The following is an 18,263-nucleotide window of genomic DNA, read 5'->3' on the forward strand; positions in this document are numbered from 1 at the left end:
AGGTATTACAGATTTTAAGATTTGTGAAGCATAGTAAACTGTTACTGGGCACGTCCTGAAAACAGGTTTTCACATGTAAAGCTTTCTAGATTAAAAAAGACCTCGGCAAGTCAAATTTAATATTTTTTTTTAAGTGATAAAGGATTTGGGGGTACTACAAAGAAAGGTTAAAGGAGAAGGAGAGTGAGTGGCAGGCAGAGGGTAAGATAAATTTTACTTGTAAAGACACATAAGACTGTATCTTAATATCTAGCTAATTTAGTAACGCATTTGTCAATCGAGTTCATTAATCAACCCACTATTCCCAAACGCCAGATGTTCCTTTTTCATCTTTTATTTAACTTCATCTTAACATACGAAGTCCCATATATCTGGACATCTTTCTAGTGACTCTGCCCAGAGCTCCAACGTTTTCAGGTCACTTCTTTCCTGTTTGAGATGACTGCCATGATAGATGGGGGGTTGGTTTGTGTCTTTCAAAGGTGGAGAGGAGAATTTAAACTGCTGTGTCATGAAGTACTCTGTTGTTAAGTTCACACCTCAGAACAGGTGCCAAATCCTTCAGAAACGAAGCATGAGGATGTTTGTGAAGTAACTTGCCTTGCCCTAGAAGCTGCTTTTTCTTACTTCGTTAATGGGAGTTGTTCATTCTGTAGAACTAAAGATTGCACTTCCTTACAGGGAAAAGTAAAACCCAATACATAAATGTTTATGATGGTCTCTGCTCATGGTCTTGACCATCTAGAATGAAACAGAGTCAGATTGGCTGGTTTCTGCCTTGTGTTTCTTTTGAAGTGTTTCCCTGTATTGTTAGCATTGCGTCCTGTAGGGTGATGCAGCAGCAAGTAGTCATTGAAGATGGCAAGTCCTTTGATGTGTTTTTTCTTCACTCTTCTGTAATCTTTATTTCTGTTCCGTTTCAACTTCTGTTGACACTACCACTTGCTTTTTGACATAGTTTGGACATGACATTTTTGTTAGGCTTCACTGAAAAGCCCTTTTCCCCCTCATACTCAGATTTTGTCTCTTGCTTCCACTACTCCTGTCTTTGGGTTTTGGGGGGGCGGTGCTTGTTGCCACAGTATTACTGCACGGAGTTTCTGCTGCTTCAGTCTTCAACACACAGCCTGTTAGAAGGGGGTCTTACTCATTTAGGTGGGAGAGAGGATGAGAAAAAAATAGATTAGAAATTTAATGGTGAGAATGTACTGGTCTTGTTCTTGTGATACTTTTCTATACTATATATCACCCAGTGAAAGCCAAATCAGCCTCTCCTTAGCCTCTTTAACACAGCTGTTTGTACGTGCCATCCCCTTCTCTTGGAGAAGCTCGAATACAGCCACTCGTACTATTCTTCCCACTTCTGTAGGTGCTGGTTAAGGGCGCAGCGGAGCAGAGAAGACAGGCATTCTCCACGGGTTCGTGACTCTCTAGAAATTGTGCACAAAATTTAATACAGTTCAGGGCTGTATTAACTTCCAGGTGTCACCAGGACATAGGACACTGGGTCAGGAATCTGCATTAACGTTCCTCCCGGGAGCTGCGGCTGGTACCGGGGTGTCCCCCAGCCCCCCCCCCCGGGTGGGGGGGGCTCTGGAAATGGGCACACTCCTGTCATCCCAGGGCAATTAGCAGGCTTAGTCCCACAGGGAGGAGACTGTGAGAGTGAAAATGCAACTAAAAACGTAGACAATCAAATGTGGTTTCTGTAGTGTAGGTAAGTTGTCTTTTTCTAGGTAAAAATTATAGAACGAAAGCAACGTGTAGCAGGGGATAAATGGGTACAGGTACACAATCTAGGCATCTCTGTCCTGTGTTTACTGACAACTTTAAGAAATGTTAATTTGTTATTTCTTAATTATGTTGTTTGAAGTTTAAACCTTCAAGGCCAGTACCATGCACAGAAAGTTCCAGTTTTATCTGTTTTATTAATAAGCACTGTAACATTCTTTAACACGTTGTCTACTTACTGGTTACTTACACGTCTTTTAATGAATATTCTGTAAAACTTCAGATACCCCAAAGATAGTATTTTTTTCTCACCAGATTATACAATATAAACTTACACAATTGAAAAAAAAGTAAAAACATATTATTGGCACTTTTAATCATGATATAAAGACAAAACTTCGCAAATTTTATTTGTAATGAGACTTTTACCGGTTTTGCTCTCTTACTCTACACAATCTATGCCTAGTACTAGAAAAGTGAACTTCATCTACTTCGTGTCTTCATCAAAATGTATGATGATTGGATCGTGGCCTGTTGATCTCACAAACTTCAGAAAGTCGTCAGGGCTTAAGCCCATTGTTGCAGAATTTGTCATTGGATGAAAATACACCTTTTCATGGCCACCTTCCAGAAAGGCAGCATCCAGCACAAACTTCACCTCGCCTGGGTCACAGAAGAGGGCGAGGGGTGTCGCACAGCCTTGGCCCACTTTTAGTTTTTCCACCATGGCATTTTCATCAGCAAACCTTAGGTTTCCACTTCCGACACCCAGTTTTTTAGCAAGATCATTTAAATTGATTTGCCTGTCGTGCAGAACAGTCACCAGCCAGAACCCTTTCTTCTTTTTGTCTTTAAGGAAAAGGTTTTTACTGTGCCCTCCTTTCAGGTGTTGAACATGGGGCATCATTTCTTCAACAGTAAACACCTGGAAAATATCATCAGTGTAGCATAAGACTCTATAGCCCATTAGACTTACAGTTGCATACTGGCAGGTATCTTGTCAAGTACTCAGAAAATGTTACACTCAGCCTAAAAACTGTACCCTTTTATGAAGAAATTATAAAAGAACACAAATAAAATGTGACATATTGTTCCTGCACACTCTCTGAATCTTTTCTGTCTCATGTATACAGCACTATCACACTTTAAAAATGCAGAAAAGCAACCCTGCTCCCTTTCGTGGCTCCACCGCAGACAGACTGGCATGATGCGGCATGTGCACTTTTAACCGGGAGAGAGAAAAAGCAGCCCAGGCACTGGTGTCTTCACGGTGAAGAAGCGGATGGCCCGTAGCTCCTGCAACGGCCGGGGAACGGGAGGGGAAGAGGGGGATCTCGGGGACAGAAACAGAGGGGAAACAACCCGGCGGCTGCGCTCAAAACGGGGGAAAAAAAAAAAAACAAAAAAAAAAAAAAAAAAACAAAAAAAAAACCTGAAACGTTCTGCTAGGCCCAGCGTCTGCAGGTCCATTTGGCGAGAAATTCCACAGTGATAATTATGCTAAAAAATCACGTACAGGACCTAAATCCGCGCTGTAGCCTGCTTTGTCCTCTCCGTACGTGTAATTTTATCTCCCTCCCCACACCCGGCTCAGAAGGGGCCGGGGCAGCGCCAAGGCCCGCGGGGAGAGGCGGAGGCCGCCCCTGCCCCTACCTGGGGGTGCTCGGCGGTGACCGTGGCGATGCCCAAATCCCGCAGCCGCTGCGCCAGCTCCCCCCTCAGCTCCGCCGCCATGGCCGCGCCGCCTGGGCCGCCCCTGCCCGCGGGCAGCCCTAAAATGGCGGCTGCCCCGGCGGCGGGAGCGCGCGGTCGAGGGGGAGCTGCCCCGGCCCGGGTGGGCTCCTCGGCCGCCGGGTCAGCCCTGGTGAAGAGCGCAGGGCAGGGCCGGCCGCTGAACGAGGTCCGAGAGCAGGTTTTGAGGATACATTTGCAGTAAGTTTTGATAAGGGGAAAATCCTCTAAGCTTCTGACCTGGATAGAATGGCTGAACGCGCTGTTGCTGTAACACTTTTAATTTTGAAATTGGGTTTTGGGTTGTTGGTTTTTTTGTTTGTTTGTTTGTTTGTTTGTTTTCTTTGTTCCTATGTTAGACCTGAAGTGTGTGAACACAGAGCGCACTTCAAAAAACGAGCAGCCTTGGCCATCAGGTCAAACGGGAAGCAGGGCGATACGGAGCCGGTTGCGGAGGCCGTTGCTGTAAAACCGAATGCTGGGGTCAGATGCCCAGAGAAGCTGCGAAGCCTCCACCTGTGGAGATACTCCCAACCCGACGGGATGCGATCCCGGGCAGCCGGCTCGCTTCGACCCTGCTTGAGCCAGGGGTTGTGACAGTCTCCACAGCTTCCCCCTTCCACACATCCATAACCCTGTAACACAGCTGAAGCCAGAGCTTGCCATCTCCTTCGGAGCAGAAAAACCCGGCTGCCACTCCCATCTTACAGCTCCATGGGCCTCCTGCTGCCCTCCTTCAGCCTCACCTGGCTGGAGAACAAAGTTCTCCATAACACTTCTCCATACAACTCCCTGTATCTCCCTTCCCGCACAATTCAGTTTATTTCATGTTCCTTAAAACAATCTCCTTGTCAAACAATCTCCTTGTCAAATAGTGACATTAGAACAATACATTGCTTTGACATACACCAGGTTTTCCCATTCAATGTGAACTGCATTTGGTTCCAATATTGTTTTCAGAACATGTTATTTGTCCCAAATACGTACCAATTAAATTGTTCGTGTATGTGCTTACTGTAATTTCACATGCCTACTTTGCTGAAAATGTTGCTGCTAAATAAGGAAGTGAAAAATTCAAAGCTAGAAAAATCAAAATGAGGTAAACTAATTAATGATATGCACTAAAGATGAGACTTGCATAATCAATTTTTTTTTTTTAAGGGCAACCAATAATAATCAAGAATTACAACTAGGGGACAAAGACAAGCATTAACTGCCACATAGTTAAGTGGAAAATGTTTCTACAACTCAAACCATCGTCCTGACCTATGACATCAGAAATTATTTGTTTCCAGTTTGCCCTTCAGAAAAATAGGCAATCTATAATAAAACTTTAAATTAAACCAGTATGAATCTGTGGTTAAGAGACATGTGGATAAAGTATGATCCCACGCTAATTCCCAGAGCCTTAGTGCAGCATATAGAAATATTTCCAGGCAGCATCCAACAGATCAACTCAGAAAGCAGATTTGCAGTAAACTCTGGTAACTGTTTTGCATGCTAAATTCATCTTTCAAATAAAACATTTTTCAAGTCAATCGCAGGCTCACCAGACAGTCCCATTGCGTGAAGGATGCATTGTCCTCCGCATGTGGGCTGGCAGCTCTGAAGTATCCGTGTGCTTTCGCTGTCTTTCTGCCTGGTTTGTCTTCCTGTGCAGTAACACAGACTGCATTTGTACAACTTTTGATATTTCAGCTTTTATTACCACGGTTTGTTTTTGAGATTATTTTTCCTGCTTTACCTTTGGAGAAAACCCTCAAGAGTCCTATGCATTTTAAGGTTATCAGTTAGTATCTGGCACATTCATCAGCAAATGATGCCTTTGAAAGACACCTTTTTTTGTCAATACTCAGCATCATAAATGAGCAAATACTTTCAGCAGTGAGATACTGAGGGCAGCAAAACACATAGCTACTACCTGTTGCAAGTACATGTAAAACCACCTGTGGGTACTACCCCAAGTCCCACATTAGAGGCAAAACATCTAAAATACACAGCTCAAAGGTAATGACCGTTATTAATTGCAGCACACAATTTGCAGCTGCCTGATGGAGATCATAGTAGAAGCACTGCTGTCCCGTGCACACCTCAAAGCTAAAGGATGTCGTAGGATGGAACTTGGGATCATCTCTGCCTTGTACAAACAGCATTAACGAACATTCAAAAACCACTTACAGAGCTTCCCCTTCGATTTTTTTTTCCCCTAGTCTATTAAGTGATACTATTTTAGAGATGCCAAATTAGCACTTTAAAAAACCTGTCATGTTAAAGCGTTAGATTGGAGATGGATAGGAGGACATTGCAAAGAAAAGCGACTATATCCTGCTAGGCAAGGAAAAAAAACCAAATTTAAGCGTATATATTTTAATAAAAACCAACCAACCAAACAACCAAACAAATCCCCAACGCTACGGCGAAGGCACGGCGGCCCGTAAGGAGCTCTCCCGCCGCCTGTGAGGGGAGGGAAGCTCCACCCCCGCCCCGGGAGCCGGGCGGTGCGCCGGCGCGCTGCCCTCGCGCCCGCCGGCGCCTGCGCAGAGCGTGGCTCTCCCCACGCCGGGAGGGGAGCGGGAGCCGCCATCTGCGGTCAGCGCCGTCCCGGGGCGGGGGAAGGGTGTGAGGGAGGTGGCGGCCGCGGCCGGCGGGAGGGTGGGAAGGAAAGAAACAAAGAAAGAAGGAGGGAAGGAAGGTGGGAGGGAGGTCGGGCGGGCTGGCTGGCTGCAGCTGGCAGGAGGTCTCGGGAGTTGGGCGGCCTCGCAGCTGGGCGTCACTGCGGTGTAGTCCCGCTCGCCGCAGGGTGAGGGTGTTTCTGAGGGGCGCGCGAGCCCCGGGAGAGCCAGGAGTGGTTCCTTTGCAGTGCGCAACCTCGCGGGGGTTTCTCCTTTGTGAGCTTGGCCAGTCTTGCCTTGACCTTTTGTTAGTTTTTGGTGTATGCAGCGTTTTGTGGCAGCTTCTGCAGTTTGATCGGTTTTACCGATTCTGCCCCTTTAAACTTCTCTTTAGGGGGGAAAAAAAAAACCAAACCAAAACAAAAACCTAACCCACAAACCTACACTTGGTTTTAGTTGGTTCGTTTGTCATCTGCTCACTTCCTGCAGGACTCCGGATACAAGGGAGTTTTTAAAGGGACCGCAGTCATTTTGTGAGGAACTGATACCATTTTACTCATTTAGAGCTGCTTGGAAGATGTTACAAAGCCACCTTTGAGAGAAGACAGGGAAGATACAGAGAAAGGCATTACTGAGCAGAAGGACAAAACGGGCAACTCCAAACAAGAAGAAAAGTTCGTATAGGAGATTGTTGTATAGGATAGTTAGCAGAATGACTCAAAACAAAGTTAAGGTGGTTGAAACAAGATGTAGGATGATCTGACAGAAGCGTTTTGGAAAGCTTATTGGTTAAGCCAGGGCTTAGTCTCTAAGGACGTCTCTGTCCGTGTGACAACACTGGTATTACTACAGTGCTATGGTCTTTTAGTGGTGGTATATGCTCCTGTAAGCAGCATTTTGCAAATGTGTTTTACTGGCTTAGAGAAGTAGGTTGCACCTGGATAACTCTTACCGGTATAGCATGAAGAGTGCAAATGTCCCTTTTTTCTAGGTAGTGTCAACCTGAAATGGGGACTTTGGTAGTTTTGATTAAAGGTGATAGGAGATAGGTGAAAGACTTGTAAGCTGTGGTGGCATTCGTAGATCTGTGTGTCTGCAGCAGGATAGTGGAGAAGGGTGAAGCACTTAAGGAGACTGAAAACCTGGAAGAGTTAATAGTTCAGCTTTTTGATCATTAAAAAGCCAATTTTGAAACATAACATTTGTGCCTCGTGTTCCTGTCTGTATTATCATAGAAAAGAGTATCTTTCCGCTTTGAGACTGATTTCAATGTGTCTTTTGTATTTTCAGTGAGGAAATGAATCGAGGATTGATGCTAAAGTTTGAAAATCTGGTCCAGTTATGTGGTGCACGCCGGCAGATGTGTACTCTCTCCCACAGAAAAGTTTACAGAGCACAATGGAAGCCTGTGCAGTCATCTGCACATCCCATGTGGTCTGTTCCCCTGCATCCGCAGTTCTGGCAAAAAGACAAATTAATCCCTGTTGCCTTATCGCAATGCAGACATCTAGCTACAAAGGAGGTAGTTAACAAACTGCAGTAATCGCATTTACATGAAATTTCAAAGTACAAGAGTTCACTTTGAGCATTTTAATTTAGAAAGAAAAAAGCTTTAGTAATGAATATAGAGAAGTTATTATAAATTTATAAGACAAAATGTATTTAATGTATAACGGTATTGTGAATCCCTCTCAAATATTGACTTAAAGTGCTTATACCAGCAGTATCATGAACCTTGCAGAGGCAGGAGGAAATTATTACAGACAAAATTAGAATTTTGTTGGGGTTTTTTTCATGTTTTGAAAAATTATTAATGAAAAAGAATTAAGTGCAGTATGCTATACATTTTAAATATTCATTATGTTGTGTTAAGTCATTTATTGTTATTCGTTACTGTTGTGATAAAAAAAGATATGTTTACACACATGACTTGAGACCACTGTCTTTTTAATATTGTTTTTATTATTTCTTAATTTATGCCAGCTATGTGTTCCTATATACGTGTCTAATTCCATGTAGGAGACAAAAAACAAGAAAAAGAAGACACCACTGACAAAAGGTGAAGTAGAGATAAGGCAGAAGATGACTATTGAGGAACTTGCACGAGCTATGGGTAAAGATGTAGGTGAGAGCCTGCTCTGTTATTTGAGATAGATCTCTTTGTCTTTACCACTTACAAAAGTGGCAGGATTGAATGACATGCAACAGTTAAGATCTATGATGGCCTTAGTTAGTGGTTGCTAATCCCTCACTTAGCAAGGTGGATTGTACTCATACCAAAGAAAATGTTGGTATAGGCACAATAGCAGACTAAGGAGAAAAAAAGTTGGGCCATCCATATTACCAGGCAAGACACTAATGTGAAGAAGCCAGGACTCTTCTGTCTCCAGCAGAAATGCTTCAGATCCACGCAGGGTGTTCTTTATGAGTGTTTCCCAAGTGCTAAATTATTCTGGAGGGAAAAACGTTGCACCTTGGTTTGTCAAAGCTGGACCCCTGTGAGGAAAGAATTCACGGCTAAAGAGAGAAGGTGCCAAAGAGCTTCAGCCCATAATCCAACCCTGGGACCAGGAATCTTAGATTCAGGAGCAGTATATATTTCATTGAAACAGTCATTTTATTCAGTGGGAGTGAGCAGGACTTGTCTGGAAACACTTCCCTTTAGGTGGCTGTTCTAACAACTGGGTTGTAGAAGCAGGCTTGTGCTTTTAATCCCATGAACTATTCCTCGTTGCATAGTGGCTCAGCTTGACCAGTTTTCAGTGATGTTTTAGAGGGGATATTAGCATGTTTTGACTATTGACATTTGAAATAATTCCATACCTGTATAATATCAGTTTCCAATATCTTTTTATCCAGCTGAGTACTTTTTCTGGCAAACTTCCTTCTCGGTGATGAGGTGGGAAAGAGAAAAGTCTATCATGTCTTGCTGTACATTTCTGAGATAGATTTGTAATGGTACTTAGGTCAGCGCGTAACAATTTTTGACTACTGCAGTATGTTCTATATTTCTACTACCAAAGAAAGTGGCGTACGAACAGATTTATCAAATTTCCTTCCTTGAGTCACTTCTTAGCTGTTTGGTTTAAAAGAGTTTCAGTTGTTTTGTTCTTGGGGGTTAATGGGAAAGTAGGCTGTAAAAATCTGAGTGAAAAATAAAATTGTAGCATCTAGTGAGGCAGTCATTTTCAGTAAAACTTTCTGAATCAAGTTCTCTGCAAGTATGTAGTGTAACAGGAACTTGTAGACAAATCTAACTAAAGGAAAAATGCTTGGTGAATGAAACTTACAAGTATGATATAAACTAATAATGAAGAAGCCTTAAACTGTATGAAGCGGGGTATTTTTTTATCCCACATGCTTTTGTGGAGGTAATTGTTAAATGTCTTTATCTTTTCTGCAGATCATATTTTTGAAGCGCTGCTGTACACAGACATTGACCTTGATTCACTAGAACCGGATTCCATCTTAGATGAGGACCATATCAAGCTAATTGTTAAAAAATCAGGAATGAAGTATAAATCAGCAAAACTGAAAGAGGAAAAAGAAAGAGAAAACACAGATGCTGTCAAAAGGTGAGCTGTGAACTGTTCTTTTGGGCTCTTTTTATGCTATTTGTTTCTGCAAGTGTTTTTCACATACTGTATTTTCCTTGTTTTGACAGTATGTTGATAATACCTGATGTAGTCATAATCTAATAATATTTTTAGGTATTTTTATTTCTTTGCCCATAAGACTGATACTCAGATTTGATTTGTTTTAGGTGAGCTTTTTCTATGTCCTTTTCTGAAGAAAAGTCAATTCTTTGATGCACAGAGCTGCTGTATTAATTGATGTAGCAGTAAGACTTAAGGTGCTAACTGTGTGGTGCAGCTTGGGGTTCTGATCAATATGGGGAGAAGCTAGCCTCACCTGTTCATCACTGAGTTCTGGTAAATGGCTTTTTGTTAGCCATAGTAGGCATGCGTGTTGCTCAGTGAACTTTTTTGGTATTTACAAAACACATTTTGGTTTTACTCGCAGGCCTCCTGCAGACCCAGCAGTACTAACCCCACGGCCCCCGGTTGTTACTATCTTGGGCCACGTTGATCATGGGAAAACAACCTTACTTGACAGTCTACGAAAAACTCAGGTGGCATCGATGGAAGCAGGAGGCATTACACAACACATTGGGGCTTTTCTTGGTACGATTCACGTGTACATGCTTGTGTATAAAACAGTTTACTCTATCCGGCATAACAGGTGGACTTGCTGCCAGTTCATTGGGGAAAAATGCTGCACCATAAACAATTTATATGTAAGCAGTGAAAAAGGAAATCATAAATTGTGATAACTGTTGTAACTATGTGGATGGCACTCTGAAGTGGATTGTCTGTGCAGCTGAAATGATATTTGTGCTATTTTGGGTTATGAACGATGCGAGGACGCTTTTATTTTTCCTCAGGAGTTAAAACCACTTTTGACCTCCATGCCAACAGTTACCTGTCTGCCTAAAATATATTGCCATTATTTAAAAAGTTCTCAAATGAGTGGTGCTTGATTTACAATAGGTCAAATAAGCCTGATTTTAAATGCTGATTTTAAAATGTCCCGTATACATTTGTTCACAGTGCATTTGCCTTCTGGGGAGAAGATAACTTTTCTCGATACTCCCGGACATGCAGCTTTTTCAGCCATGCGAGCAAGAGGTACCCATGTTACTGACATCGTCATACTAGTTGTAGCAGCAGAAGATGGAGTAATGCAACAAACGATAGAATGCATTCAACACGCTAAAAATGCAGGAGGTACAGTGCTTAACTTGTTAATATTACATTTCCAAGTGAGTGGCAAGCCATAAACCAAAGTTGTTACGCAAGGCGTGTGTTACTATGCGTTTCAAATAATAAGTGCTTTGCAAATATTTATTCATCTCTCAAAAGAAACTCCTTGAACTGGAACCCACAGAACTTGGGAAGTAACTGTCGTAGTCCTGTTCCTTCTCCCCAGGAAAGGTGTTTGAAGATACAGTGAATGTTGCAGTAATATATGAAGATATTAAAATACTAATAGTTTTTCAGGATTTGCAGGTTTGAGAGAAAAGCACTTCTAAGATGGGGGAGTGGTGGTGGTGTTACTGTTTGTTTTTTTTTTTTCCCCCTTCCCTACTAGGGTAACTCCTCCAGCTTACTCATGGTAGCTTGGATCTCAACGACTGCTCAGGGAATGGGCACCAAGTGAGATGATTTGTTCTAAGTGGTCATAACCTGCTCTAACATTTTATTGCAATTGTGCTAGTAGCAGCAAGTTTTGGTTAGGTTGGTAATGAGTTAGTTTTCTTTTTAGTTCCTCTTATCCTCGCCATTAATAAATGCGACAAACCTGAAGCTGATCCTGAAAGAGTAAAGAAGGAATTACTGGCTTACGACGTGGTCTGTGAAGAGTTTGGAGGTGATGTTCAAGCTGTAAATATTTCTGCACTCAAGGTAAAGTTCTGGTGCAAAAAATGGTGGTAATCATGGGTGTTTAATACACGTACACAGCTGCGTTTTTATGTGGCAGCTGGACAATAAAATGCTTATCTTCCCGGTATTTGACACCTTACCATGAGCTCAATGCTGCTGACTCTTACCAGAATTATTTGAAACATATTCCTATTGTATTTTGAGGCTTAGAGCTTTAGTGAGCAATAGTATCTCATTTTTCTTATGAGAATTCAGTGGATATTTTCAGGTTAATCCTGATTGCTATTTCTTCATATATTTACTCATTGTATGAAGTCAGTGTGAAATCAAGGTTGGTGATAATGCTGTGTATGAAGAGAAGAAATTCAAATGAGAGTAAATAAATATTTTCCTAACACATGCTTAGTCACAGGAACATAGTTTTGTAGCAGTCTGACAAGTATTACCATCTTCTCCTTGCAAACAACAGATAGCTAAAAACCATACTAAAATCTGAAGTTTAGTTTTGTGGTGGCCAAAGCAACTTTGTCCAGACTGATACAGTAGTATCTTAGCCTTATTGCTGTCTTTCTAAATGCATCCTAAGTAATTTTCTAAAATTTCAGGCAAGTTCAAGACCTTTTGAAATCATGCCCTTACACTTTGAAATAGGCGTAGATAAAAATGGCTTCTCCATTTACCTCTGTAGCACACAGTTGTCCTAAATCTTGTAGTGCATTGTATCTGTTCTCAAAAATAACATGTAATTAGAACAAAGGTATAAACAAAAACAAACCAACCAGACCATCAGTTTTGTCTTTGATGTCCTGGAGTCCTGACTGGGTGGTAGATGTCCTCAAGTTTCAATCTGGATGTTTAGGTGTTTTGTTTGTTTGTTTTGATTTGTATTCCTGATATACTTGTAGCAGAACATTGTAAGGTCTTTTTCTGCATCCTTAGCCTGGATGCTGTGATCAGAGAAGCAAGGAAATAGTCCTTCCTAGTGTTTTGTGCATTCTGGATTTTGTGCAACAGTCAGAATAGTTCATTCTTTTAGTGCCATCTTGCCTTGAAGGCAAAGAGATCTGTGCTGTTGGACTGTATTGCATTGTTAGAAGTTCTGAATTAAATTGAGGAATTTGGCACTAAGATATTGACTCCCGATCTTACTTAAATTAGGCACTTCCTTTATATATTTTTTTTGTGTGTATGGTTTTATACAGGGTGAAAACCTGATGGTTTTAGCAGAAGCAACTGTCGCTTTAGCAGAGATGTTAGAACTGAAGGCAGATTCCACAGGTCTGGTAGAGGGGACTGTAATTGAGTCTCGCAAAGACAAAGGGAAAGGGTAAGTAAGTACATCTACCACCGCTGCAACTTTAATGAAGTAATTTGTAATAGTGCAGAGATACTGTTCAGGTGGTTTGTACCTCAATATTTATGTTTAACATTGAACTTTTTGTTGATGGTGTTAAACTGTAACAGTTTCTTTGCAGTGTTTGTAACTAAAGCATGGAAATGTTACTCTACAGCATAAGAACCAGAAAAAGAAGTTATAAACTGGTAGGGCAAAATTCATCATGTCATTGAAATTAAATCCTGTAAGCACATGAAGTAGATTAAAATGTTAGAACAGGTGTATTTTTTTTAAATGTCACTTAAAAAGTAGGAATTATGAAGTTAATAGTCATCATAGCATACATATACAGTTTTTGGTGGATTGTGTGTAACATGGTATTTTACTCATAAGTATCGTGGTCCTTTTGCAGGTTCTCTGTAAACAAGGTGTGTTCTGCCCTCTTTAAAAATTAACTGCATTCTAGAAAGTTGTTGGGGTTTGGAGGGTTTTTTTGGCTGTCACTTAATGTGTAAAATCAGTCTTGCTGATCCCACAAATGCTGCGTTTTGTATTGATCTGCAGAAATGAAGAGTACAGTACAGGTTTGGGGCTTTTCGCAAGTCACTTCAAAATTTTATTAATGCTCTAATAAAACGTGTCACAGGGATGTTCTGCCTGTGATTGATCACAAGTATGTTCTGTTTTGTGTTTGCTCACCTACACTAACTGTGAAAACAGGGAGAAGAGTCACTTTAATTTTTTTTTTCTGTTATTTTTCTCCTCTGCTTTTTACAAGTCCAATTACCACAGCCATAGTCCAAAGAGGAACTCTGAGAAAAGGCTGTGTTCTGGTTGCAGGGAAGACGTGGGCAAAAGTGCGTCACATGTTTGATGAGAATGGCAAAGCTATAGATGCAGCCTCTCCAGGCATCCCAGTGGAAATCATGGGCTGGAAGGAAGTTCCTTCGGCGGGAGATGAAATCCTTGAAGTAGAATCTGAGGTACAGAAAGAATTGTTTAATGGAAAGCTTACACTGCAGTAAGGTAGATGGGAGGGAGCTGAGTAAAACATAAGTGATAGCTTTCATTATAAATAAACTGGATAATCTGATGAAAAACAAAGGCTGAGCATGGATATTAAGAGACCAGAGCTAGGTGTTGTGTAAGAGGAATGAGGATTTGAATATTGCCTCTTTATTTTCCACTACCCCTACCTTTCCCCAGCTGGACTATCCCTTCCTCATCTCCGTGCATCCAGATTAACCTACCTTGCAATCCCATGAAGAAAGCAGGCTGTCTCTGGAGTTAAAGACGAGTCACCTTTTTGCTTTTGCCTCTCATTGTCATCCTGCTTTCCTCCATGCTTGCTTTGCAGTTACTGCAGTCCTCAGTGGCTTCTGCTGGGGTCATCTGAGATATCTTCTAACGTCTTCCCTTTCTAAAGGCACAGAAGACTTTTATATGATCATGCTATCACCTTACCTGGAGAACAGTCCAGTACTTAATGGTATCAGTGTTTTAACTTTAGAATGAGAGAACTAGTTGCTGACAAAATAATACACATAAAATATAGCTTGAAATGGGTGTTGTGAGATCTGGACAAATACCACATGAAAGAATGAACAATAATTTATTCACTTCTGCAATGCAGAGACACTGTAAAAATGGCCCTCGAGTCATGTTGTTGTATCCCAGGGAGGAAGCTATTCTCATTCTCTGCCATCCTTGCAGCAAAATCTGTTGTTAAATGTGAAAGACAATGGGTGAGCTTGTAGAGAAGATGCAAAAGTATGAAACTGCACTAATGTGGAGTTTTGTGATGCAGTGCTTTGAAGGGTAATGTTTCTGTCTTCCTGCCCAGCAAAGGGCGCATGAGGTTGTGGCTTGGAGAACCTATGTCGAACAACAGGAGAAGATGAAAAGGGATGTCAAAGCTATTGAAGCAAAGCAAAAGGAACACAGGATGGAATATGAGGAAAAGCAACAGAAGCTAGCCCATCTGACCTGGAGACAGAGGAAGACAGCACTGTACAAGGCCAATAAGCATCTAATGTTTTCAAAACCTAAAGAGAGAACAGAGATGGACAAAAATGTGCTATCGGTAATTGTTAAAGGTGCTGTCCTATTCTGTTTACTGCTCCACTGTTCTTGTGCTTCTGCAAATGCTTGGCCTGAAGCGTAGCTCTAAACTGTTAACAGAAGTTTTATCCGTTTAAAACCAAACAGGTTAATGAACCTCTCTCAGTAAGAGATGGGGCATCAGAAAACATCTGGTAGTCAGGAGGGTGCGCTTCCAGCAGGGCCAGTGCAACGGAAAGATTTGAGCCCAACCCCCTTAACCCAGGAACTCCTGAATAAAACCCATACAAGTGTGTGTGTGTGTGTGTGTGTGTGTGTGTGTGTATAAATGTTAAAATGTATATTAACAAAAAAAACAAGCTATATAAGCAGAAGCACTGCATCACCAAAATGGAGGACAAGAACAATTAATTATTAGTTCAAGTGGGACAGGAGGGACTTAGGAACTTGGTTTGACCTCACATTTAGTGATATCTAAGGAGTGATAGTAGTAGCTGAAAAACTGTACAAACTTGACCTGGAAATTACAGTAGAGGTGGAGCCTTTGGTCCTATTATATTTATTCAGTTCATTTTTGGAATTAAGAGACTTACTAGATGTGTTAACGTACTACTGAAAATATAGTACGAATTCTAGGCATTGAAAGACTTACGTTGCCTAGTGTGGAGTTGTCATTCCCTTAGTTCTACTTCAGTGTTTCTTTGATGTATACAAAGTCAGAAGTACTTCCATTTACCACACAGGTGATGTGGATGGATCTGTTGAAGCTGTTTTGAACATTCTGGACAGCTATGATGCTGACAATGAGTGTAAATTGGATATCATTCATTTTGGAATGGGAGATATCAGTGAAACCGATATAAGTCTTGCTGAAGCATTTAATGGTGAGTATGTGTTTAAAAATCAGCTTACAGTTAGTACCAACTTTATTGAAATGGGTGGGTCTCGTTCTGGTTTTGTTTTCTCAATAATAATTAGCATCAATAAAGTAAACTTGTTTGATGTTAAACATTTTTAAGATACATACAGTGGGGAGAGCTAAAAATGTCATGAAAACGGCAGGATTCTTAACAAGCTGCTGCCAGTAGTTGAATTGTTAAGGTTAAACTACTCTTCACTCAGGTTGCTTTATGATGCTCAAACAGGGCAAAGCTAGAAAAGTAGGTTACACAAGGAATTTCTTGTGCTCTGGGATGTAATTGGGAAGACTGTGTCAGTAGTTGTTCCAGTTCATACCCTGTAATTCTCACCTGCTGCGGAGGGGGTGGGGTCACTGGACCTGCCATAGCCCACAGTTGGATAATGATTTAGAGTTCATGTCCAGCTTCAGTGGAACAGCCATGCTGCTTTTCCAGCCTGAAAGCAGGAGGTCCTGGTGAGCTGTCTGTAATTGTTAGATTCTGCTTTGATACCTCCAGTTCTGTCATCAGGGAACTTTCAATGAGGGCTTTTTGAGCCATTTGTTTTGGTACAAGGTTAGCAGCAGTTGATGTGAGCAGTGGGGGAGGTAAATGGTCCCCCCCTTAAAAGGGAAGCAGTAGTAAAATGCTGTTTCTTGGTTTGCTGACCACTAATTCTAGCCTGTGCTACAGGTTCAACACTGCAGAAGAGACAGCAGATGCTTTCACTACTTTTTTAAAGAGTGATCTCCTGTAGTTACTGCTTGCCAATTGTTTTATTTACCAGGTGTTATATTTGGATTCAACGTGAAAGCCAATGAAAGTATTAAAAAGCTGGCTGCTAAAAAGGGAATAAAAATTAAACTTCAGAACATAATCTACAAACTTATTGATGACTTGAAAGATGAGCTAAATAGCAGATTACCCCCATCTGTGGTGGAGAATACAATAGGTGAGTTTCCACTGACTTGTTAAATTTTTGCTTCACCCTGCGGCCTAAACTTTTTTCTCCAATGCAGTGCTATTGTATCAAATATTTTATATTTCACTGTAGCTGCTTTTTTGTTTTGATATAGAGCTTGGTAAGTGGAAGAGCTTCTACTTCTTGCCAGTTTGTTGTTCTTGTGTACTTCATATAACTTTTTTCTTTTAGGGGAAGCTTCTATTCTCAACATCTTCTCTGTGACAGTAGGAAAAAACAAAATCCCAGTAGCTGGATGCAGAGTACAGAAGGGGCTGCTAGACAAAAACTTAAATTTCAAGTTAATCCATAATGGCGATGTTATTTGGAAAGGTAAGCGTAATTGCCACAAAAACATGTGCCTGCTAGTTCCTGGTAAAGTCAGTGCAAAACGCATGCATCTGATCACAGGGCAGTCCCCTATGCTCTTTAGGAGGGAGTTGCTCCAACTAGAGAGAAGCTTCAAAATGCCACTGTGCTGTTACCCAGACCTTTTTCTAACCCCCAACTCCGGTAGGAAAGCAGTAGCATCACAGGATCTACCTGCTGAAAAGGACTGATGTCTGACTTCCATTAGCTGCATGTGTTCACAATCCCTATCATTTATTGTTTTCATTTTGCTAGAAGGCAAAACATTGATTCTGTAAAGGCAAACCAAAACCCTTCTCTGTTCCGGTGTTAGCAGTCTCATTGACATACTTTCTCATTGTAGGATCTTTATCATCACTGAAGCATCATAAAGATGATGTCCAGGTAATAAAAGCAGGTATGGATTGTGGATTGAGTTTGGACAAGTATCTAGAATTTAATATTGGAGATGAAATTATCTGCTACGAAGAAAAAGAAGTTCAACAGACAACTTCCTGGGATCCAGGATTTTAAAATACATTGGAATACGTTAACACCAAAGGACATGTATTATTCCTGGCTGGCCTTCAACTCAACATTAAATGAACTGCCAGAGATGCACATGAGCTTCTTGCTATCTGATGTTTATCTAACAATGGTCTGCTTTCAAATCTTGTCAAGCAAGCCCCTTACCTCATTGGACCCTGGGATAAACTACACCAATTACTTGCAAGCTCTTACGGTGTGTAAAACCATCACAATATAAATATTTCTGATGAATATTTAATAGCTGAGACAACTCAGTGCTGCTGTACCATTTTTCAGTATGTAGCCTGCACTGGGTTAAGGAGGGCCCTGCTCCCCTTCTCTCTAGCACCGACCCCCTTCTAGGCATGACTTCAGCCCTCCTGACCTCTTCTTTTTCCAGATTAGCAGTACTGTACTGTCCCCATCTCATGTTCAAGGAGACCATGGCTAAGGTTAGCTAGAGTGTTGGGTTTGGTTTTTTTTTTTCCCTCTCTGCCCTTGCCACCCATTATTTCCTTTGAAGGAGACTTAACCAACCAAAGCCCTTCTTTTTCTCACTTATCAGCAGAAGAAACACAGTGCCCCGTGACGTAGAAATAAATCCTTGAACAG

The 18,263-nt window shown here is 41.4% G+C and overlaps 2 protein-coding genes across 9 annotated transcripts; one reads left to right on the forward strand and one right to left on the reverse strand.

Annotated features, from left to right (window-relative positions):
• Window positions 1-1,908: 1,908 nt before the first annotated feature.
• LOC104356663 (prolyl-tRNA synthetase associated domain-containing protein 1) lies at window positions 1,909-3,482 on the reverse strand. Of its 2 annotated transcripts, none has more exons than XM_032989210.2 (2): window positions 3,385-3,482; window positions 1,909-2,656 (listed from the first exon to the last, which is right to left on the reverse strand). In XM_032989210.2, the coding sequence occupies exons 1-2, from the start codon at window positions 3,463-3,465 to the stop codon at window positions 2,219-2,221; spliced, it is 519 nt and encodes a 172-aa protein (XP_032845101.2). In that variant the 5' UTR covers window positions 3,466-3,482; the 3' UTR covers window positions 1,909-2,218. The 2 variants fall into 2 exon arrangements, with proteins under 2 accessions (XP_032845101.2, XP_042645339.1); XM_042789405.1 differs by lacking the exon at window positions 3,385-3,482 and adding an exon at window positions 3,164-3,374.
• A 2,472-nt stretch (window positions 3,483-5,954) lies between these two features.
• Window positions 5,955-17,744, forward strand: MTIF2 (mitochondrial translational initiation factor 2). 7 transcript variants are annotated; one of them, XM_032989330.2, is made up of 14 exons: window positions 5,955-6,051; window positions 7,365-7,596; window positions 8,094-8,199; window positions 9,478-9,649; window positions 10,098-10,258; window positions 10,685-10,861; window positions 11,400-11,539; window positions 12,721-12,845; window positions 13,633-13,837; window positions 14,698-14,950; window positions 15,659-15,799; window positions 16,602-16,766; window positions 16,968-17,108; window positions 17,488-17,744. In XM_032989330.2, exons 2-14 carry the CDS (start codon window positions 7,372-7,374, stop codon window positions 17,655-17,657), a joined length of 2,181 nt encoding a protein of 726 aa, XP_032845221.2. In that variant the 5' UTR covers window positions 5,955-6,051; window positions 7,365-7,371; the 3' UTR covers window positions 17,658-17,744. The 7 variants fall into 7 exon arrangements, with proteins under 7 accessions (XP_032845221.2, XP_032845225.2, XP_042645386.1 ...); XM_032989334.2 differs by having other exon boundaries at window positions 10,685-10,762; XM_042789452.1 differs by lacking the exon at window positions 5,955-6,051 and adding an exon at window positions 6,062-6,079.
• Window positions 17,745-18,263: the final 519 nt, after the last annotated feature.

This window comes from Tyto alba, unplaced genomic scaffold, assembly GCF_018691265.1.
Source record: "Tyto alba isolate M040663 unplaced genomic scaffold, T.alba_DEE_v4.0 Super-Scaffold_16, whole genome shotgun sequence".
Taxonomy (NCBI): Eukaryota; Metazoa; Chordata; class Aves; order Strigiformes; family Tytonidae; genus Tyto; species Tyto alba.

What these genes read in the sequence shown, in the direction of transcription:
- MTIF2 (XM_032989330.2), top strand. Translation starts at nt 7,372, where the DNA reads ATGAATCGAGGATTGATGCTAAAGTTTGAAAATCTGGTCCAGTTATGT. An exon ending in TCCTTGAAGTAGAATCTGAG is followed by an intron (nt 13,838 to 14,697) that starts GTACAGAAAGAA and finishes CTTCCTGCCCAG; the next exon opens with CAAAGGGCGCATGAGGTTGT. An exon ending in GCTATCGGTAATTGTTAAAG is followed by an intron (nt 14,951 to 15,658) that starts GTGCTGTCCTAT and finishes TTTACCACACAG; the next exon opens with GTGATGTGGATGGATCTGTT.
- LOC104356663 (XM_032989210.2), bottom strand. Translation starts at nt 3,465, where the DNA reads ATGGCGGCGGAGCTGAGGGGGGAGCTGGCGCAGCGGCTGCGGGATTTG. An exon ending in TCACCGCCGAGCACCCCCAG is followed by an intron (nt 2,657 to 3,384) that starts GTAGGGGCAGGG and finishes GATATTTTCCAG; the next exon opens with GTGTTTACTGTTGAAGAAAT.